Consider the following 23,699-nt stretch of genomic DNA (forward strand, 5'->3'; position numbering starts at 1 on the left):
TGCTACAAATTGTGCTTTGGCTCCAAAATCAAATGCCTCCTAGGAAGCCAAGGCACACACCCTGAGCAGCAGGAGGAGGAAGAGAAAGCAGAGTAGCAGGGGATCCTTGTTCTTACACTGCACAATTCTTTTCTTGCAGTTGACAGATCTTGAGTGAATTAAGGGCTTTTAACGGTCAATTTAAAACAAGTCTGAACCTTCTACTCTGTGTTAAAAGAAAGAATTGTAATTCTCATCCAGGACTTTTTTAAGCACATGCAAGTTTCTAAACAGACTGATAAACATAAAAATGAAATAATTTAGAAAAAACCCAGCCCTTTACATGAGAAGAATCAAAATGCTACCCTTAAAAAATGGAATGTAAGATAGAGCAATGAATGCTGCAGAATCAGCCAATGCTTCTCCTAACTCACCACTGTCACCCATTTTTAGTGAAGACATTCCAAAGCCATGTAAAAGTACATTTTCTAGAACAAAAAACTATTTTATCCAACACACTGAAGTTATTTTAAATAATAATTATGCACAGTTTTCCCTGGGAAAAGAAAAGCCAATTTTGTTTATGATCATATCACCCACATTGAAACTTATTTTATAAACATCTAAATTCAGAGCTAAAGGACTGCGGGAAATCTAAGAATTAGACTATTTACTATACAGGATCAAAATACACACTTCCTCATTACCAGTATAATGAAAATATTGGACAAACTAGAAGAGCTCATATGGCAGAGATGGAGGAGATCTGTTAGTGTCAGTCAGAACTGACCTTTTGCCTCATTCTTTAAACATGGCATTTTAATTTTTTTGTTAATGACATTTGTTGTAATTCCTCAATGAGTTACAGATCTTTGTATTTTCAGCATTTTCTTGGGTAAATGAAATAACCAAGTACCAAAACAGTGCAGCAAAGTACAGTCAATGCTATCTCTGCACAATAAATCAAAACAGCTGAACATAACTGGGTAAGGCTGATTCTGGAATTAGGATTCCAAGGAGATACAGTCAAGAACAGGGCTGTAGCACTGTGCTACAGACTGCACAGCTCACACTGCCCACTTACTTGATGAAGTAGTCTCTTCCATCTCTGTTTGCCGTCATCTCCCATCCATAAGGTGTCCCCTGGTTCAAGCTCCAGGTCCCTGAAGGGTGAGGCCAGCCTGAAGACTTGTTCCTGTGGCTGTAATTTTAGGAGGTGGGGGAGAAGGAAAAAAGGAAAAAAAAAAAAGTTATTTGACTGTTGTATTTATTCTTCCAATTTACGTAATTTACATCATTCAGTAGACATCCAAATATTTTCACAGTTGTGCAATACACAGCCAAAACCTGGACAAGAGAAAACAGGTTAGCAGGTCTACTTATGTTTGTAATATTCTTCTAGTCAGTGGAAAGATACATTATAATTTCTAACAGTCTTTGAGTTCAAACCTTTGGCCAGTGAATGTGTCATAGCCCATCAGTCCCACATCCACAATACTCATTTTCAACAATATTTAGTACGAGAGGCAGGAAGCATTCTCATTCATTGCCATGCCCCCTTCAAATGCCAGCTTTCAGTACAGTTTTAGCAAAAAAATCCAACAAACCAAACCAAACCAAATGACCCACCACACAGCCGCAGATCACACACGTGGTGCACTACCTGGCAGAAGAAGGAACATCAACACCCCTTCTCAGTGCTAGCAAACCATTTTCTGTTTCATGTGTTGGAATGAAGAAAGGCCGTAACACTCCTGCATATGGATGCTAAAATGATTTGATACACAGATGTTGCACTTGATCATTATCCATTAAACCCTTCCTCCAAATAACTTCTAAAAGGCTGCAGCATCTCTGAGCACACACGCTGTTACGTACCACTGCTCAAGCACTCTCTGCTAGGGTTCCCACTCCCGAGCAAGGGTCAGGTCACACCATCTTATATAAAGGAGAAGCTTACACAGCTCACCTAAGGGAGAATCAGCAGCATCCCAAGTGACAGTATCTCCCCACTAGATCTGAAACATTTTGTGAGGTGCCATCTAAGGACTCCAGACACAAAAAAGACACAGCTAGCAAGAATCCCCCATAGTTTTCCATAGAAAACCCCAACTTTTGCACTGATGTTTTACCCTTCACTTCCAGGAATGAAGCGAGATGTTATTGCACATTCCCACTTTCTGCTGTGGGACTCAGAGGTACAGATGGCAACAAACAGGTCTTTCAGCAAAATTAAACAAATCATTAATATCTACGTACAATCGGAAAAAGAGAAAGAGCACGAAAAGGAGGCAGGGCAACCAAAGATGCTAAAGACTGGCTAAGAATGTATCACAGACAAAGATGAATCAGCACACAACACTGAATACAATCCGAAATTTAGACATGCAAACCAAAAAAGCAAACAAAATAAGTGCATTTTTAAAATTAGTTGCCTTCTCCCTCTCTACCCTTTCCTCACCCATCGTAAATGTATTGCAGCTTAGTTTTACTTGCTAGATTTACTTAAGTTCAAGTGCTAGCAAGGAGCTTATTATCTCTTGCCTTAAATAGAGATGTAAGAACTTACTTCCTTTAGAGAAACAGCACAAGGTTAACCTGATGAACACTCTTCTGAAGGAACAGAATTGGTCTCCACGGACAGCTCAACAATTCACTGCAAATTGCTAAACTCAACAAAGTTGTACATAGTTAATCCTTCCCAAAGGGGGAATGCATCATTAAAAACAAACTAGCTGCTTCCCCCTCCCCCTTTATTTCAAGGATTAATCACTACTGAGAAAAGATACGGTGCTTCAAAATATAATTTACATGCAAAGTACAGCATTACAATGGAGTGCTAGATATATCTGATATACCAATTACGTTCAGTACTCCATCTTCAAGGAGCAGAAAAACTTTTCTTTAGCATATTCAAACACTGGTATTTGCCATATGATAGGGCTTAAGTCTAATATTTGAACATACTAGAAATCTTAATAAAATTAGTTAACTCATGGCTAATGAAACACAAAAATGTCAGATATGCTACATTACCCCAGATAAATGTAACTAATCCATTCCTGATCAAAGGAATGAATTAAAAAAAACCAGGCCTCTGAAGAAAGAAAACAAATATTTTCAACAGTTTTTCATGCAGTTTCATGTAAAGCTGAGCTTAGGCATTCCTGTTTTTCCATATGCTTGACAGAGGGAGAACGGGTGGTCCCTTCTTTTAGATGTAAGCCATCCTACAAGCTAAGCATGACAGCTTAACTACATCTATAGACTTCAAATTGCACTTTAGAGTATTTGGGATCCTAAACACTGCAGTTAACTAAATAAAGTAGAAAGAAATCTATTTTACCTGGACTATAAAGGGATATTCGTGCATTTAACACTTTTCACTTTAATTAGGTGTGTTTCACAACCTCTGTGCTAAAGTTTCTCCATCTATAAAATGGGTACAGTGACAATTATATTCCTATGTAAAGCACATCAAACTTCTATTATCAGATAATTTGTAGGAGCACAAGACAGTGATGATATTATTCCTCTCTGCATTCAAACTAAGGGCTCATCTTTGTATGGATTATAACATCAATAGCTTTTAAGGTAAGTTTAATTCCCCTGAAAGTTTTCTTTGAGCCCTTAAAATGGTGTCAGAGTCTATCAAGTATGATGGGTAATAACTGTCCTACTTAAATATAAATATGTGTATATCTGATCTAGTCCCCCAGACTTTCTTATAATCAGTGGGAGAGAAATTAGCACTTGATACGCTTGTATACATACATTAGATGTGTGCAAATGCAATAAGGTGGCTCCATAGGAAAAAACAAATATCAAATGTTTCCTACAGTCATTGTACAGTTAAATAATAAACACTTATCTCCTAACAATAAAACAAGGTTTTTACACTTGAAGGTGATTAGCGTTGGTGATTCCCAGCTGCCTGCACAGTCCGAAAAAATGAGCAAATGAACCGCATTATTTCTTTTTATACACCTCCATTCACTTGTTGAATATTATTCTGCTTGTCTGCAAGGATTCTGTTCAACGGCCACTACAAAGGCCACAAGACAGCAAAGATGAAATAAATGCCAGAAAGAGTATCAAAGGCTCCAGAGGAAACCATAAGCAGCTCAGGCATTTCAGCTGGGGGAAGCACAAAGCCATCTTGGCAGGCTCTAAGTCCAGATGATGCCTCCGTGGTGAGGAAGATTATCAGGCCATTGGAGATCCCAGTCCAAATCCTACATCGCTACAGCTGATCTTAAACAAATCCCTCAGTTTGCTCATGAACATTTGCCACTTCCTTCCCTCACCGGCAAAGGAGGAGCACACCAAGACTGTCTAGGTTTCTGGAAGACTAGCACACTTCCAAAGATCAGAAATATAAAGAAAACATGCATTCTACCTGAGCAAGCCCGCCTGCGGAGGAAGCACTGTCACCACTGTAACTTGCTGCTTGCTGTCCGTCACTGCCCCTGCTTGCTCACAGCGATCGGACCTGCTGCTGGCGTGCCTGTGCCCGTCACAGCGCAGTTCTCGGGGGGGCAAACCTCATCGCGAAAGCTAGGCAAGCATCGTGCTAGCAGAGGTCTGAAAACAAGGTGGCGTCAGCTACAATATCCCATCAACCTGCTCTTGACATTCTTGTTGCTGAAGTATAAAGCTTGATCCCTCTGAATTGCTTCACATGGAACAATCAGTTCATCCAATCACCAAAGCGGTGTGTAAGGAACCGGCGTGCCCCACGGAGGGACCTTCTGACTGAGAATTCAATAGCTGCATCACAGTGAACATCTTCAGGTCAGCCTTTTTTCTGCCCTGTGCTTGAGGCGTGACTGAAACATGAGTTCATACATAAAGTCTCCTGTACTGTATCAGCAGTATGCCACTGATGTGATATGCAGAACATACTCAGCATAAAGCGCGGTACAAACAAGAGATTAAAGTCTGTAATAATATGCACCTCTTTTCCAAAGATCAGAACTAGAACAGTTTGAATTTTTAAAGCATACTATTAGAGCCTAATGTCCAGAGCACTTTAGACAGTGTTAATACTGAAAGCAGAAAGCAACACCAGTCATTTTTTAAACCATTGAAAAATAAAGTGTTTAAATTTTCTGGAAAATTCAATAATAAAAAAAAAAATAAAACAGCATCTAGAGTCAGTTAATAAGCATGCGATATTGCCCGAAACTTGTTTTTTAAACCAGCAACTGGAGATTCCTCTCAATAGGTCTGTGCTATAGAAATCTTGACAGACTTTTTTTATACTCCAAGTCTGTAAATTTTGTTATAAATGTACCACTTCCCTGAACTGGTAGAAATTAAGCTCTTCAGGATGTAATTTTAAAACAGCACAAACTGGCACTGACACAAAAGTAGCATCCTCATCCTCCCGACATCAGACAGTCCTACTTCACATCACAGTTGCTCTTGTGCCAATGGAAGCAAACTGGTTCACTTTAAACCTAGTGGCTATTTTTTCCATTCAGATTAATCTCTGCCTATTCTGTGGCCTCACAGATGGCCACATGGCATAAAAAATGAAGGGCAGGACAAAAACTGCCTGCTTCAGGTAGTCCTCAGGCAAAGGCAAGACAGCACTCAACTACAATGGAATGCCCCAACTATATTTAGCATATTTAGTGTCTACTGGGGCATAACACTCAGTATACAGGATTAGCACACCTACCCACCCCAAAGATGGACATCATGTCTACTTTTACCCTTCTCCATGGACAAGGGACGCCAAAGTCCTTGCTTGCTTCCTTAGGAATAATGTTGGACACAGAGTTGGGAGGTCTGCCATATCTACTGGGGTTGTCTTTACTCCCTCAGCCAAGAATTGCAGCTTGCACTCTGCTGACACATTTAAAACAGCAATAAAAAGTAACAGCGACCTTGAAACTCTCCACTTCTCTTTATTTCCCTAATAATCTGAAGAAGGCAGAAACCTGGTTAGTCTTGGTCATAATGACCTTCATTCCTGCTCCCTAGAAACCTCTACTGGGTGGAAAGGGGAGGCATTATATTTATGTGTTCGGGTTTTGGTAGTCTCGTTCCATGATTATCACTTTCCCTGATTGACACTGGCATAATAAAGGTATCCATCTGTATTCTCGTGGCTGCCTGCCACTTTCTGTTTGATGACCCCTCACTCTTGCAGGGGTGAACAATTTCTCCTCTTTTACCTTTTCCATGCTACTTATAATTCAGTAGATCACTAACATATCCCACCATCAACCTCAACAGTCTCCACTGTAGCCTAAATCCTAACCTATACAGCTGTTCCTTGTACAAGGTTTTAACAGGCTTGACAATTCTCCTTGTTTTTCTCTGAAATCTCCCCAGTTCTGTGCCTCTGTTGAGACAGGAGTTTGGGCTTGCGCTCAGGTTATGCCTCATACTGATGGGCTGCCTCTTTGGTAGAAACCCAGAAGAAGCTATCTCAGGATGCAGTTGAAGACCATCTCTGGCATCTAGGGTCTTAGTGAAGAGCTAGAGATTTAGCTCTATTCTCAAGTAGACATCTGAATTTGCAAGCTTTCTACCCATATTGACTGGCTCTCTGCTAAGTGTAATTCAGAGCTTCGACATCTCACTCTGTGTAGACACCAAAATTTGAATTTCAAGCATATAAATCTGGAGATGAATTCTACATCACCCTCAGAAGAACCTTTTGCAACAGAAAGTGAGCCCGTATCATGAAATTGCTGTATAATGTAATAAAAATGGCAAATTTTATCACCAGATAATTTATTCTCATTCTATACCCCCTTCCAAAACACCTAAGAGCATCAAACCAACTGCAAACACCTTCCAAGCTCCTGGTATCATTAGTTTTATGTGAGAAATTTCACACTGTGTTTATCAAATGAGCTTTTTTAATATCAAGAACTTCAGAATTCTGGGGTAGATACCACCTATCAATTTGTTACCACTTGCTTCAGTGATATGAACACTAAGATCACCTACAAACTATTCAACTTGGGGCACATCTTCCAAAAAGTCCCCAGCAAAGAAGCTCCCCTTGGAAATCCTCTCCAACACACACCTGCGAAAAATATTTATCTTTCTTTATTCTGTGGCCTTATTTTCTCCAAATGTTGCTTTTAGTTAATGAATATCTGTTCGCTCACAGACTCTAGCAACAGCTGAAGTTATCCATAGAGTTTCTGATAGAAATCTTCATAACTGTAAAATCTCTTTATGTGGAGCCATGTGTAATTTCTCTAAATATAAATAATCTGAAATATTAATATTCTATGCATGTTTCCTCTTTAGTTATTTTAAACTTTTTAAGCGTTTACCTGATTTCCTCTGCTGGATTAAAATAGTAGAAGGATTATATTCTAATCTTCTTTTAAAGCAATCCCTTGAACAACACAACTGTAACTGCAGAGGATGACTAAAGTTACAGAACTTGTACTATGGAGATTCACAATATAATGCCATGTTTACCACTTGGACATTTAACGTTTTGGAATCATCTTGTTTAACATCTTGATTTCTCATAGTACTTCCTTATTTACAGCACTTCTTTGTTCCTGAAAGCATTATCTACAGCGGGGTCAGTGACTCACTCAAGGCTGACCGTCTAACAAGTAACTCAGCATTGGTAATGAACTAATAGCATCGATACACTGGCTTCCTTTATGTTAACATACTGAGAAAAGCTTCAGAATTTTGATTCTTGGTGTGCACCTTGGCTTAATTTCAACTCTCTACTGGTACAAAAGCCCGTTCTTAGCCTCCCACATGCCAACACAGAAGTCAGTCCCTCTCCAACCCATCATAAAAGGAAGGCATCCTGACCAAAAGCCACATTACACTCCCAAAAGGTGACTACAAAGGGAACGGAGCTCCACAGCATCCCCCCAGGAGGTATGTCCAGCCACAATGATCCCTAGCAGATACCGAGAGGAACACCAGAGGCATAATGTTTTGCATTATTATTTTTTAAAGGTAAGAACTCCACACCTAAAGTATCTGCAGGGCATGTCTATCTGGAGTAAGAGACATATTTGTGAAACCAGTGGAGTTCAGTAATTGTCTATGGTATTTAATCTTCCACGGCCTCAGGAACAGAAACCTGCTTTCTCAATCCAGTTCTCACCCACTCCTGTCCCAGCAGACTGCCACACTAAGCTTGCCTCCATCCTACCATTTTAACTTGAAAAAATGAGAAAATGAAATTTTCAAAGATTTTGTAGCTATACTATTAAGATCAATCATCATACCCTGCTATCGAAACTCTCCTGAGGGGCACTGTACAATAGGACAGATGTGATGGACAATAATTTCTTGAACCAAGATCAAGAACACTGAAAGGCTTGTTGTCTCTGTGTAGATGAGTCCTATAAACCCCTGCAGAAGCAGTCCTATCAGAAGGACAAAAGAAGAAAATAAACTGCCCCAGACACACTCCGCTGTACTAAAAAACCCCAAATAAATTCATATTGGGCCACCTATTACTAAATCACGACAGTACAGGAGGGAACTCTAATGACTTCAGATACCCACAGAGTCAGACACTCCCCGTATTCTACAGCTTGCATGCTTTCAAATCTTTTGCTGGGTGAGAAAGCAAAAGGGTTTTAGTCCTCACATAAATGTGCACTATTTCTGAACTCCTAGAAACTCTGTATCAATTAAAAGAAACCTGAGGAGCATCACCCCACAAGAGAGTTTAGGGTTTCAAGTTTGTAATTAAGAAAAACATTAAAGGTACAATCATTGTCCAAGATTGTTTTTCTTATTTAACCATAAGAAAAAAATGCTAAAAAAATAGTTTTGTCCTGTGACACCTGTCCATCTCAATAATCTTGCAACACAGCCATGCTCTAGGCAAAGGTAAAATAATGTTGCAGTACCTTTCAGGCTTGTCCTGAACTTTCTCCCTGAATCATGCATCATCAGATAAACACAAATGCTATTCAGAAAACAAAGACATCCCCCTTCTAGCACCTTCTCTTACTTTTTCCTATTTTTCTAGTAAGGACTATGAATAAAGCCAGGCTGCCTTGCACCATGTGTTCAGAAAATGTCTCCAGCTGAGAGTTTCACTTTCTTAGGCAGTAACTACTCCCCAGACTCTGGCTGGAACAAATAACTCCACACTTTTTTTCCCTCTCTCCCCATCTTCCACCATAGATGCTCTCAGTTATTCCTAATTTCACAAAGTGCCACTCATTCTTACTCCAAATCAACAACAATGCTAAGGGCTCCATTCAACCTTTAAATACTTCAGTGGAGCAGAAGAAAACCCCGAGTACAACTCAAAACTTCATACTGAACTCCTCTAAGCCTGTTTACAATACAGTAGAGAAGATACATTTCTAGAAAATCCTGTCAGCCTATTTTTGCTACAGATTACATTAGCTTCCATCTCCTCAGTGCATAAAACTGGAGATTTCTAAATGGCAGCCTATGCCTGGGTTAAGAATAGGAGACAACCCAGTGATTGCTGCCTCCACCAGTCATTGGTACTGCTGCCAGTCAGGAGATAATGAGGGCCCGTGACCACATAGCTGATCTGAAAGGTAAGAGATGCCTTTTACCAGGGATCTCCTGGCTGCCACAAGAAAGATCCTGCTACTGCTCCCCTGCCAGACAACCAGGGAAATAGAGTGGCAGCTGCCCATCGCAGTGGTGGGGGGAAAAGGGGCAATTCCATATGACCAGCAGAGTCCTCTCATGGGTTCCCACCACTTCAGCTTCAATTCCAGACTCCTGTCCATATCACAGGGCAGAGTGATGCAGAACAAAGCCACTGGCTGTTCAGAATGTACACTGTACCCATTACATGACTTGCTCTTAATCTCAATTGAACACAAATCCTCTTAATCTGAAACTACAACAACATAATGTTAGTTCCTCACAAGCTTTGTACTAATGTACATGTAGACCGGTTTTCATCACGTATCTTCCACAATTGCTCTTTTGCTTTCTTCCCTCTGCTCCACTTCATATGGCCAAAGATGCAAGTACCCAAACAGTGCAGTATCTATGGCACATGGTTTTGCCTTTACCTAGGTAGACAGCTCCTCAGCATTGAGTGGTGGCTCCCCAAAGAGCCACTGTTGTCCACTGCTGTCCCAAAACTACAAATCTTATGATAAAAAGTAATAAAAGTACAGACAGCACATTGGGAAAGGGGATGAAAGAAACCATGTGAGGCAATGCTGGTTTGTTCCAGGCACTAACAACTTCTAAGTGCCTTGGGAAAGAGATAAGGTGAAGGTCTCATCGTTCCCTGAGGCACGTTGCCTATCCTGGTATGCTTCCTTTCTTGTCTCCGATTCCACAACAAGTTTTAAACTCTTCACCACTGGTACAGTTGTTTGCACTATCCTGTTCAGCAGCAGCTGTTTTTCCTTTTTGCAAGAAATGTTCTGCATTCTGATTCTCTATAGTCACTGCTACCCAGTAAATGCACTTTCATGTCTGTTGCTTGTTTTGTTCTAAGTTTGAGGGGTTTTCATCTGTTTGGATTTGTAGGGTTCCTTTAATATCTGATATAGGTCACATCTTCCATTTCCCTGTCTTCCTTTCCTGCTATGTTGTACTGCCATTATCATTAAAGATATGCCCCCATTACAGAGAAAACAAAAGTCTCCATTGTATTTCATTTTAGAGTGCCAGGACTTTTCATTTAAAGCACACTGACCCCATTAGAGATCCAAAGTCCTGAAGGAATTACTTTCCCCTTCAGAATCTTGTATTGCAAAAGCAAGAAAGTACCCAAAGCAGCAAATAATGGTTGCTATTTGGATGCCTGTAAAAAGCTCTTTGACTTTCTGTTGTATATGATGCTTTAGCTTCATGCTGATATGACCTAGAAAGTCTCTAAAAACTGATGTGTGCAAGTTTATTTTTTTTCTGTTTTGGTGGGACTTTTGACCTTAGGCTTTCTCAGGTTTACTTAATATTTCTGGAACAATAAAAAATCCAAACCAAAATGAAGTATGTGAAGCATATTTGGCTCTTTCTTATTTAGTGAATGGATTATTGGTATTTTTTTCTGAATGTTCTGGAAAACCTTTTTTATTTTTATTTTTTCTCTCACACTAGTACATGTTGGAAAACCTTACGGTATCAGAGCTAGCATCCTTCTACAGCAGACACAAAACTAATTTTTCATACAATGCAATTTTCAGCATTTATCTCTGAAAAAATCACAATTATTATCAGATGCTGAATTTTACCCTAAATAGATTTTTTTTTTCCTTGAAGGGTTGTGACCTCTGCTCTCTTACCAGTTTTCCAGTAAAGTGCAGCCATGGTTGACTGTTAAGTTTCAGTGAGTAGTACAGGAGTTTTACCATTCCTACCTTACAGAAAATAAGTCCCATAATACCTACGACAGAGATGCTGTCTATCTTACTGACGGCATTGTTACTAATGATGGCAGTTTATGGTAGTATAAAGTAGAACACTGGAAATGTAATGCTGTAAAGCTTAATCATATTTTAGATAAAAGTAGCAATACATCGTATATTTTCTTACCACCTACTTATTACACAGCTGTTCATTTCATACCATAAAAATTTGAGGTGTATGCATTCATTAAAATTTGACTGTGCATGCTGCATTTGGAAAAGTAAAAGGGAATCTCTTTTTAATACATAGCAAATTTTGTACTTTTTCAGTACCCTCATTTGAATACAACCTGCCTGCTGTGAGCCAACAGATTTTGTAAAATCATACACCAGGAAAAGCAGCTGAGAAATTTTTCAAGCACTTCTTAGGAGATTATTTCTGTGGGAGCATCCTATTTCTATAAAGATGTCACCCACATGTCAGGCCTGTGGTCATCTGAGAATCCTTCACAGTGTTCGCTTGCTGTAAGGTGACATTTTAGTGTGTAGGAGGCTGAATTTGCATCAGAAGGATGCAGTGAATGAGGATCAAATTGCCAAAAAGGAAATAAAAGTGCTTTTCTAAATCTGAATTAAATCCTAAAATCCTACTGTTTCATTTTGGTAGCAACCCTTACTAGGGTCTCGAGAGGAACTCCATCAAAAAAAGAGTAGAACAAAAAATCTGACTGAATCTTAATTAAGAGGAGAGTACTGCAAGAAGGAAAACACTTTCCTACATTTACTCATTCTTCAGATTTCAATTATGAATTATTCTCTTCTTCCTTTCAATTTGTTGGGAAATAAAAATAAATGGTCAAAAAATTAAATTATGGCAGCCTATCTTAAACCTATTTTGTAAATGAAATTAATTTAATACTATCCTCTTGATTTTGAAGGGGGAAATGGAGGGGGTGGGGTGGGGAAGAAGCTATTTTAATTATTTTCACCACTCAGAAATTAGTATAATACTGAGAAGCATCACTGCCCGATGATTCCAGAAGCAGCTCCAAAAGCCCAAGTGCCTTCTCCTCACAAGACACATTTGATGACCTTGAGATGAGATGCAGCCACTGATCACTGGCTTAGTTTGTTTTCCATAAACTTTTAAAATAATTATTTAGAAAAACTATATCAATCTTTTCCGCAAGAGAACAATAAGGAATATATCAACCTATATAAGAATTAGCCTTTAACAAGTCTATTCATCAGAAATCTCAATACCCAAGTAATCAGTCTGCTAGATTTGTCTGTTTCAAATACTATATATAAAGAACTTAATGGTAGTTAAAGGCATTTTGTTCTTTCTAGATAAAAAAGTCTCAATATTCCACTTGGCTTTAAACTAAAATTCTCAGACCTGGGAATATATTAACAAATAGAGATTCCCCCTATTAAAAGGCTAACCGTACCACATACTTTTCTATACTTTACTCCCAGAGAAAAGTTAAAATAACTTCAGAAAAGGACTACATAACACAAACATAAAATGTGTTTATATTCTTAAACCATCTGCAGAGAATTCTGTGGTTCTATTGCTATTATGCTACCAGGTTGGTTGGGGTTTTTTTTCCCTGTTCCTCTTTTCTTTTGATTTCCTTTGTATAGTTCCATTAAGGGAATTATGGTTTATATGGTAACCTACTGAGAAATAATGTAAGTAAAGGGCATTTTGTCTAACAGTCAATGGTTTCCACCAATGGTAAGAAGCCTTCATTCAGATATGAGGTTACTTAAAGCATCTGAACATAAACACACCTGTGAAAACAAGCAAATTTGCATCAGTTACCTTCTTAGGAAACCACCAGCACCTTGCGTGTTCTGTCACAGAATTGTGTTGCAAACCAAGGCACATGTAGAACCGTAACAAATGAGAAAGAAAAAAAGTATTTTTTTTATTTCTTCCTTATACTTAATGACTCCACAAGGTGTAAGCCAACAAAACTGAACCAAAATGTCATGTTTCAAATGTATTTTAAGGACTTATATACCTAAGAGCCAAATACAGTATTTAACTACGTGTATCAGTAGAATGTAAAAAAAAAAAGTACATTAAAAACTAAGTGATGTAACTTATCGAACATTTGCATGGAAGCTATGCAGATGCAGTTCAAAACTGGAGAGAAATAATCTCGGTGCATTAGTCCCTTCCAGACATCTCAGGCCACATACCACAGGGGAGCTTAGAACGAGGTAGGTAAAATATCCATCCCTGAGTGACAGACCCAGCTTCCCGTGGCATTTGGTCTAGACACAAGCTCAGGAATGCTTTTCAAATCTTTTTTTACTCCACTGGGTGACACACATACCAATATAAGCTATAGTTTCCTGAAATTCCAAGGAAATCACTGATTTCCACGCAAGGAGCTACAAAAGGGAAAAGTTGCGAAGCAAAAACAGGAGGCAAAGACAGACATTTCTTGGTTACAACTGGTCTTCAAAAAAGAAAAACAAAAACAGGGCAAGCTTTAACATTTGACAAGAACCCCACCTGCCCAAGAATACCACCACAAGTAGCACCAGTAAAATTAACCTTCTCCATTATCTTAGAATCACTTTTTTTCACAGTATTTATGGTTTAAAATACACTGTAGCCACACGCTTTTCACTGATGGTTTTGAATGGCTGCTTTACTAAAAAGAAAGGAAAAAAAAAGGTGTATTTTTAAGTCAATTCACATGACTGCACCATTTCTTTTGTTTGCTTTTAAGATTAGCAGCAAGGCTTAGAGTTTAACTTGAATGTCAGTTCTAATATCGGCTGCCTAAAACCAATGGGCCCACTGCCCATTTTCATCTTACACAATCAACAGCAAAAGCTCTTGCTGAGCAGTAAGGCAGCAGTGTTCATGCTCCATCAGCAGGCTACCAACTTGCATGTGTCACAGGATCACAGGACAACCCCATTTGGAAGGGACCTCTGGAGGTCATCTACTCCAACCTCCCACTCAAAGCATTTTAGCATGCTTCACGTAAAACAGTATGATAATTGGGTATTACACTGCAAACTAAGTTGCCGGGGGTTAATCTTATATACTTGAACTCTGTAACTCTATTAATCATTAAACAAAAGACAGAAAGAGAGAAATTTGCTATTCCTTCGATTCTTTGGCTTACATCCTTGTGCTTTTTGTATCAGTATTTCCTAACCCTGTGATTTCTAAAGATTAAGTCTGTGAAACAAAAACCTGAATGTAAAAATGTGGGGTTTTTTTCTTCATTACCTGAAAAGCACTCTGAAGGTAGATGGTACTTTTAGAACCAGAAGAGAAAATATAAGATCTCGTTGCATGTTCCTTAGTTGGAATACTAATGTTCCAGCCATCTAAATCCCTAGTATTTTATGATATTAAGCCATCTAGTTACATATCTGGGTGAATGGACTCATAAATTTATTGTAATAACAGGTTCTTAAAAATGGAACAACACAAAAATCCCATAACCTAAATCTTTCCTCCTCCAATTTACATCAATCCTTGGTTATATACCATGGTAGGAGTATGGGTACATATGCTTGCATACAACCTGGCAAGCTGCAACTGCATCACCACTGTGACAGCTACCGGAAAGTCTCAAAAAAATATTCTCCCAGCTATTCTGTAAGTTCTGGCTAAGGAAAGTGATACGGGCAGAAGTACAACAGGTTCAGCTAACCTGCTTAAGCCACTGACAAGTCCTGCAGCAGAAAATGAAAGTTTCCCTGCAGTCAGAAAAATTAGAGGGACTCTGGGACTTACAAAGCTGTAATACTGCTCTCTGACATGAGGTTATAGTGCTTCCGGATGTTTTCCCATAATAATAAAGGTGAATCTGATTGCAGATTGCAACTGCGTGTTCAAACTAAGGAGTGCACCTATAAACATATTTAGATGCAATTCAGCTCTTTGAAATGATGCATTCTCTATGTTTGCACTTCTTAGAGCTTGCTGATGATTGCATCGCTAACAAGAATGAAATTAGGCACAGTATCAATAGAGGAAAACGTGAGCCAGAGCATACAGAAATACTGAAGTTTAATAGCTAAGGCAATTCTGAGATAAACTTCAGTGTTTTCAGTGCAGAAACCACTAGTGCAAAGCTTGGAGTCACCTAGCCAGCTCTGCCCATCACTGTATTTCCTTTTTGCTGTTAAAAAACCACCACACATACAGGTTTAATCCATTTAACAGGTGATACGTGCATTTTTACAGCGACTACTGTATTGTCACCCAGTAACTTCATAGCATATTCTGTAAACTGGGTCCCCTCGTACCAACAGGGTACGTCAGTTGAACTGGTCCCAGCCTTACCACCAGCTGTATCATCTCAGGCTTTCAAGAGATGTTCTTAGCAAAGATATTCTGGAACTAGAGATCTATAGGTGTAAAGATTATTCAGTGAGAATATGTGATTTGCAGAATAAAACAATGTGTCATCTTCCTGAGTTGCAAGAAGAAAAAAAAAAAAAGAAGAAAAAAATTTAAAAAACCATAAAGTGGAGGGGAATGTACAAACTAAGAAATGTGATGAAAACAAAACCCAGGAAGCTTTGGGAAGAGGGAGTAAACAAAACTGCTCTTTTCCTGCCGCCCTGTGCCACAGAGCAAAGGATGAAGCCCTGACAGAAGGGCCAGAAGAAGGGATGGTCCATGCCAGGCTAGAGGAAGCCTGGAGTGCCTATGGGAGGCTGCAGGAGCCCATTTCATCCAGGGAAGAAGGAAAAATGACCTTAAGAATGGACACTGATGGTCAGACCCAGGCTGGCTTGATCCCAGCCTCCTCGCCAAGTCTCTTTCAGTGGGTAGCAGCAAAACCTGGGGAAGAAGCTACTATCACTTCAGACCAGCTTTTCCCCCAGCTGTGAATATTAAATTACTTAATCTCTTCTTTCACACAAGCCATTAGACAACAGATCATCCTTTCAATCCTTTCATTTTTTTCTTGCACAAACTTATCTTACTTGAGACAGCGACTATAGACAGAAGTAACTGACACAACACCTACCAAGTTTGATTTGAGAGTCATACAGGTGTTAGCTTTTATCCTTTTGCACTCCTGCCTCCACCACTGCAAATGCATTTAGAAATGGATTCTAACTTTGACAGAATAAAGTAAACCTCTCCTGCTAGCCTAAAGTCTTGGCTGGCAGTAAGACCAATGTCAAGCAACCTGGCAGATGCTGAGCTCTGTGCTCCTTTGGCCATGGGGATGCACTACTGGACCCCCACAGCAGTCAGCCCCCAGGTTTTCACCTATCCAACCAGTTGCAGGAGTCCCAAACCATGGGGCAGCCTAGGAGGATGCCAGAGGCTGCTTGGGATGTGTACCAAGCACTGCTGTTTCATGAGGAACAGCCTTTGCTGGCAATCCTTAGCCCAAGCAGCAGGTCAGCAGGTTGATTTTATCACCCACAAGTCTATTATACTTTATAGAGCTGCTTTTATTTCTTCAATGTGTTAATTCTTCAACCATTTTCTGAATCACAGAGCCAGAACTTGATAGCATACTTACTGTAAAGATGTTCAGAAATGTTACATGTGGTCATAAGGGCCCAGTTATTTATAAAACAAGCAAAAAAGTGCCTGGTAACAGCAGTTATTCACTGTGGCATTCTTTATATTCCTATTGAAGCCCACCTGAACGATGCTTCAATATCCTTAAAATCCTGCTTGCAATGATTTAGAAAGATAAATCTAAGTTTCAAACAACCTAGGCCCAGGTTTTATAAACATGTTGCTAAGTTTAAGTAACTTGAAACTATGTTAGGCATTTTTTTAAATAAATTGGTATGTCAAGAAATTTGACATACTAATTTGACACTATTACTGAATTATTCAGATGGTTTTATTTTAAAGGTCATACTTTAACACATTTATTATTGCACATAAATCTTCAATTTATCAGTAACCCCAACAACAGAATAAATTCAGATATGCCTGGCTTTTTAAAATTAAAGTTGTTATTCTAATTTGTAATTTAAATGAAAGAATTACGTTCTCAAATGACAGCATATTGTTTATAAAATTGCACTTTGGAGGATGGTGATTACATGTAAGAACTACAGCTTCACACCACTATTATTGAAGGTACAGGGAAATGCTAATGCCATCTAAGGTGGTGGAAATTTGACTACCGATTTCAGTGGGGTCAGGTTTTTAGCCCTGGAGAATGATCAATGACAAACCCTACTACCTAATTTGGTGGAGCTGCTGAACTCCACAGCACAACTGGTCTTGTTTTCCCCAGCAGGAGGGTTTCTGAAGCTTGTGACAGGTATGTGCTGAGACAGCAGGCACTGGAGTGCAGCACATGCTCAGAAATGTTGCCATCTACATTAGCATCTCACCCAGCTTAAAATTAGCTCCACAGAACTGACAGCACAAAGAAACAATACAGGGTGGTTTGGACGGTAAATATTTACAGGCTGTCAAGTTGGATTGCAACAGCATTAACTCTACTGCTGGGTTAAACCTAGTTGATTCAGAATCCTGAAGCCTTGAAGTTGATTTACTTTATGTATAAAAAGGATGTTCACTCCTAAACAGGTAAACAGACAAGTATCTGTGAGGTTATACTTTTTTTTTTCCCCCCTCCCCAAAAGTAAATACTTAAGAGAGAATCCAGAAAATGAACTTGTTCAAAGTCACCACAAGGCAATTTTTTCCTTTCATCAGCTGTGTCAGGGCAGGCAGACACGTAGGCATATTTGAAATCCAAGTAGGCAGTGAGCAATGTTTTTCAAACTGGTCTCGGTGATCTACTGTGGCATTAATAGGAACATTTTGATGTCTACAAGTTTACAGGACACTGTATGAGATTATACTCCTGCCAAAATACGGAAACATGATTTACTTACCTCTTTTTCTGTCAAATACTATGTCTGCACAATCATTTAAAATTCTTTAAGCCTCTTATGACTAACCCATGAATATGCATATCTAGCTGCATGTAAAACAAGAAAAGGGAGACGCGCAAATATATATATATACATATACACACATGCAATGCATGCACAAAGTATTGCAAATACACATCTTGCAAAGTACTTTGCTTTCTCACCACACTTCAATTGACCTGTATGTTCGTAGCTTTCCACTACCGCCATTCTTTTTCCCAATTTCATTATTTTAGAGCTAGGACCTCTGATTTCATTACAAGTTTCATGATTTTGTCTTTTTATTAAACTTCCTGGAATCTTGATTTCTATGATAACTTTCATTTTGATATAAAAAGAAGTTTCCTAGGCAGGATTCAAAGTAAAGCAGATCAGCTCTTGCAGTATGGGCAACTTGATGTGATCCTCTTCCAGACACAATTTAAAATCTGGATCTCAAAATCTGACATCTAGATTAAATTCTCTCTCAAATGCACAAATAATTTTTAAAAATCATTTGCCAGTCAATCTCAATGATAACACCAAAGGATTTTTAAAATAAATATATCATAATGAGTGTACAATTAAATAGCTAAAAAAAAAGTGGCATTGGAGTTCTTCTTTAAGGACTTTAGTAAGTAGGAACAACATCATTTTGTAGCTGACCCCTGTATAGCAGCAACTTGTCTTAATCTGCATCCCATTGCCAGATCAAGATGCAATGGTGACTCAGAGTCCCGGTGACAAAAAGCACTACCATCTGAAACAGGTAACCTTTGCAACCATGCCTTTAAGAAGTAACTCAGTCCTCAGAACACACTTTTTTCTGATAGTTTTGGATAGCTGCTGAGCCGCACAGTCTCCCTGCTGCCGTTGCTTTGCTCCGTGACCACCACCTGCCATGAAATATGGTGCAGCTGGTGACAGCCTTTCTCCAGCTGCACCCTTCAGACGCAGCCATGAGAAAGTCTGACTCCTCCAGGGAGAGCAAACCATGACGCTTCTCCAAACCTCTCTCCTCCTCCAACAGGCTGAACAAAAGCTCCCCTTGCCACAAGCCCTACAAGGTGACAAGAACCATAGGAGGCGCAGGCTAAGTCCCAGCTGAGAGCAGGAAAGAAGCAGTGTGTGGCATGAGTGGAAAGCTTCAGCCTTGCTCTGGAAGTGCAAGAGCTTCACTTCAGCAACCTGAACTTTCCTCCATACAAAGGTTAAATGTGAATTTGCGTTTGGCAGCATTGGATTTAAATTAAACCAAAATGCCTTCCACCCAGCTCTGGCATCTGGGTCACCATCCTCTGTTAAGGACTTGTGGGTTAGGCATTTGTCTTTAAGCATGGGGCAGTTGCTGAACTGAAATGTTTGTTGTCCTTGACATCTAGCCCTGAGCCCCACTAGTAAGTTCTGCACTGTCTTCACCATGGAAAAAGCTGTTCCCTTGCTGTCAGCCCTCAGGGCCTGCCTCCCTAGAGCAGCCATGAGACGCTGTAGTTAGACTTACCATGGCCTGTTGCAGCTTCCGCATAGGGACTGCCCTAAATCGATCACAAAAATGTCACCAGAAAAGAGATCAAACCTCCATATTGCTTGTTACCACACATTCCCTTTTATCTGTTAAAAAGAGGATGCTGCTCACATCCCTTCGGTCTCGTCTCCCAGTTCCTCGGGCATTTATAAAACCCTGTTGTGATTTTCTTTTGTTGTTCCTGCTGTTGTGTTTTTCCTCCACCTTTCCCCGCCAAAAACCTCCGGGAAGGCAGCCATCATGCTCTTCCAGGGTTTGCTTTTTATAACTGCTCTACTTCCTTTTATATTTTCTTCTATGTCTGCATCTCTGCGCATACCACCTGTATCTTCATTAATATTTACTGTCTGTTGAGAAGGAAAGCGCTTCTCAATTTACTGGCATATTTACCTCATGTGCTTTGCTGCACATGGAGTCATAAAACAGTGTCTTTCTCCATTCAAACAATGCAAACTTCATCTGACACCAAATTTCCCTCACCACCCCCTACGTCTTTCATGACTTGCTTGGTGCACAGAACAATTTGCAGTTGCACAGAAGCATTACAGGATGATGCTTGAATATATTTCTTGGCTCCCTCTCCCCCCCTCGTTCTTCCTCCTCCACCCTGTAGCTTGACTACCGCGAACTCCGAAGAGCCAGCAAGCTCAGTGATCCTTCCCCCCTTACTGCAGCTAGCTTTGAGAGCTCCAAAGCAGCGAGCAGAAGCAGCAAGCTGGGGAGCATGGGCAACCTGTGCACCAGCGAGGGGAGCACTGCACCACTCCGCAGGGAAACGCAGTGCCTTCCCTCAAGAGGCAGGGGCAAAGAGGGATGAGCAGGAAAAAGGCACATTAGTTCCAAGGCACAACTCTTCCCCTAACACTGCCCAAAGCACTGAGGCTAAAGACTTCCACTAAATACAAGCACAGACCTGCAGGCACAGTCTTGCTCTGTTACTGTGCTTTATGAAACTCTGTCTTCCTATTACAATCTTGGCTTCTTAGGTAATTTTCTCAGTTGGTTTTATTTAAACTGATTTCTCCCCTCTTGCCAAGCTAATCATATTTGACTCTTGATCTCCTCTTCTACTGACTCCTCACACAGCAGGAACCAGGCACACATTCATTCCACCACGCTCCACTTGCTTGGGGAGCATCCTGTGGACACTGTCCATCCTTCTCCACTGCTCCACTCCCAGCTCACTCGCATGCCGCACCCCTCTCACCTCTTAGTTACATTCAGCTGGAAAATGCTACTGCTTATTGTCAAAGCAATCATCTAGGAAGCAAAAATAGCACACCAGTTTAATCTGTAGTGCTAAACAATCAAAACAGGGTAAAAATTATTGCAAGGCAGCCAATTAACAAGGCTAACTGTGCTCACTTTTTAGTATAACACGTTGAGCCCAGTAGCTTTCTTTACCTTGTAAGTAAACACATGAGATGCATAAGCAAAGCAAATACCAAGAATGAAAATGCACTGCTTTGGGAACATATCAATCAGCTCGAGTCCCAAAAAGGTCAGTGGGGTGAAATCCCAATACTCGTTCTAAAGTATCAGTTGTATCCCTCGGCCACATCCCATCCCATATATTCTTAAGAAAAAAATTGTGTATTATCAGCCATTGAGATATCTGTCTGAGTGCATATTGCACCCACCAGGGCTAGCCCAGTTAAAATGTTTTTAACTCGTTTACCTGGCAGCAGTGGGCAGAGGAAACTAAACACTCTATTAGCATATTAAAAAAGTGGAAAACATCTTCTGCCAGAAAAATTTCCAATTTGTACCTTCACTGAATTCAGCATGTAAGAAATGTCTCCCTGCTTCTCAGCAGCAACCCAGATTATCTAATTAGTTTAAAGTCATTGGACCAAAGTTAATTAGGGAGAAAGGAGGCAGGGGGGCAGGGGGATACACAGGGTTATCCGTTCATTCCTCTGTTTGTGTCGGAAGTAAAGTAAAATCCAAGAAAAGTAACACAAAATCTAGGAAACCTCAAGTTCAGCCAGGGTCTCTGTAATGAAGTGGCATATTAAGAGTTTGTATCCTAAAGACTGTGAGACATACAGGTCCATTTTTCAAGGCATTATTCAGAGGGCCATGATTTCACTCCCAAACCCAGCAGTCCAGCAAAATCCTGGGAGCAGGGGCTGATAGCCCAGGCCACGAGCTGGCAGGTGTCCCATGAACCAGTGCCCAAGGCAAGGTGCCACTGCCTGTCCCTGGAGCATGGATGCCGGGAAGCCCCACACTGCAGGATCAAGAATCACTGCTTGGATGCTGAGGAACCGCAAGAAAAAGCTTGAAGCCACTGATTTTAAAAGTATCAGGAAAAATTAAGTTAGAATTTATTTCAGCTATTGCTAATAGTAATTGTTTCAGGCTTCATTTTCTTAAAATCCTGAAACCGTGTGGTGTAACAGAACAGATGAATTATCAATTTTTCAATCTTGCTTGGCAACAAGGAGCAAAAAACGATACTTGGATTCCAGAAGGACAAAGTTTTTATAGAGGCCACTTAGTCATATTTTTGAGACATCTAGTCATACAGTTTGGAAAGCTCCCTGAAGCTGAAGAACACACTTTATTTACGCCTAGAAAGAACAGCCATCACAGACCGTGGGGACAGAAGAGCGGCACAAACACTTCGTGGTGACCACACACCCGTAACCTTTGGCAAGCCATGAGACGTGGGGAACACAACAAGGGATGTGGCATGGCCTGGACTCTCTAGGGGTATAAAGTAAGTAACTAGGTGCAAAGGTTTTAATTTTTTATTAAAACAAACAGGCACCACAAATAAAACAGAACCACCCCAAACACTTCCTGTGGAGCTCAGACCTATTCTTCCCTGACTGCCTGCAGGAATGTTTTCCCAAATAAAAAGGCACTGAAGTACAGTGTTGCATTTGCAATTTTCTCTCTGAAAGTCTGCCTTAAGATAAGGATAATTTGTCTCATACTGGATGAAACGTTTATATTTCCAGATATGCTTATTGATGCTTTTATCCTTCAGTTTGCTGGGTAGAAGATCAGAAGCCCAGTTGTAACAGTACCAAGCTGTATCAAATACAGCAATAGCACAGTATTACTTTCCAAAAAGGTGCATGCTTGAAGCCCTTGAATTAATTCTTTATTGATTACTCACAAAAGGCAGCTGCTTTATTATAAAAGCACTTTGGAGAGTCTTCATTTTTCTCTAAATAGATATATACTTTCCTAATTGAGATTTTTAAAACCTTCTCTTCCAAAACTCATCTTTCATCTGGAAATGATACCTAAAGCATATCTAAGATGCATCAAACTCCACCTTGCTGTCAGCCTGCAGCCCAATATTTAGCTGCTGACCTGAGTTGCATGAAGTCATGCAGAGATGCTGCACAGAAAAGCAGCAGTGCAAGCATGAAATACTATCAGCAAAATTCTTATTTTTAAGTTATGGGAAACAGTTAACTATGCACAAGAAGAGATATTAATCTTGTGCATTCTGTAATCTTCTCTTTTCTTGGAGTAGTAGTAAAGCAAGCAGACATTTTTCCTTGGAAAGTAATGAAAAGCAGAAATAGTTCTTCAGGCACCACATTCCTCATTTCTCTTTTTATCAGACAGTGGGATTTATTTGGTTTAGCTGGGACTAAACCTGTTATAGTGGCATCAGTGACAGAAACGAGAGGTAGACAGTGGAAGAGAAATTGTGGAACCCCTCCACATAATAAAATAATTCAATTTATAATGCACTTCTGACACCTGCCATAGGGGTGTATTAGGGCAGCAGGTGCTGTGACCTTCAGCAGATAGATGCATCTCAAAGAACATAAACAAATGACAATTAAATAATCACTTGTAAAAACTGCAGAAGTTCTAAGGCAACTCATTATTTCCCATCCTACTAGATATCTTCTTATGTTTAAAATGAAAACATAAAAGAGAGAGATTTAAGCAGATGTAAAGCAGTAGCAGAACCCATAGTTTCCCCCTCCCCACTCCGTTTTGAATTTAAAGTACAA

General features: G+C 39.9%; 1 protein-coding gene across 2 annotated transcripts in view; it reads right to left on the reverse strand.

The window, feature by feature from the left end:
• The window catches only part of FRMPD4 (FERM and PDZ domain containing 4), a 300,851-nt gene that overhangs the window by 111,161 nt on the left and 165,991 nt on the right, over nt 1-23,699 (reverse strand). For both annotated transcript variants that reach the window (XM_080376879.1, XM_080376880.1), the window contains exon 2: nt 1,064-1,180. In XM_080376879.1, the coding sequence (XP_080233005.1) occupies nt 1,064-1,180 (117 nt within the window). The remainder of the gene's footprint in view (nt 1-1,063; nt 1,181-23,699) is intronic.

The sequence above is a fragment of the Falco punctatus genome, assembly GCF_963210335.1.
Source record: "Falco punctatus genome assembly, chromosome: 2".
Lineage (NCBI taxonomy): Eukaryota > Metazoa > Chordata > Aves > Falconiformes > Falconidae > Falco > Falco punctatus.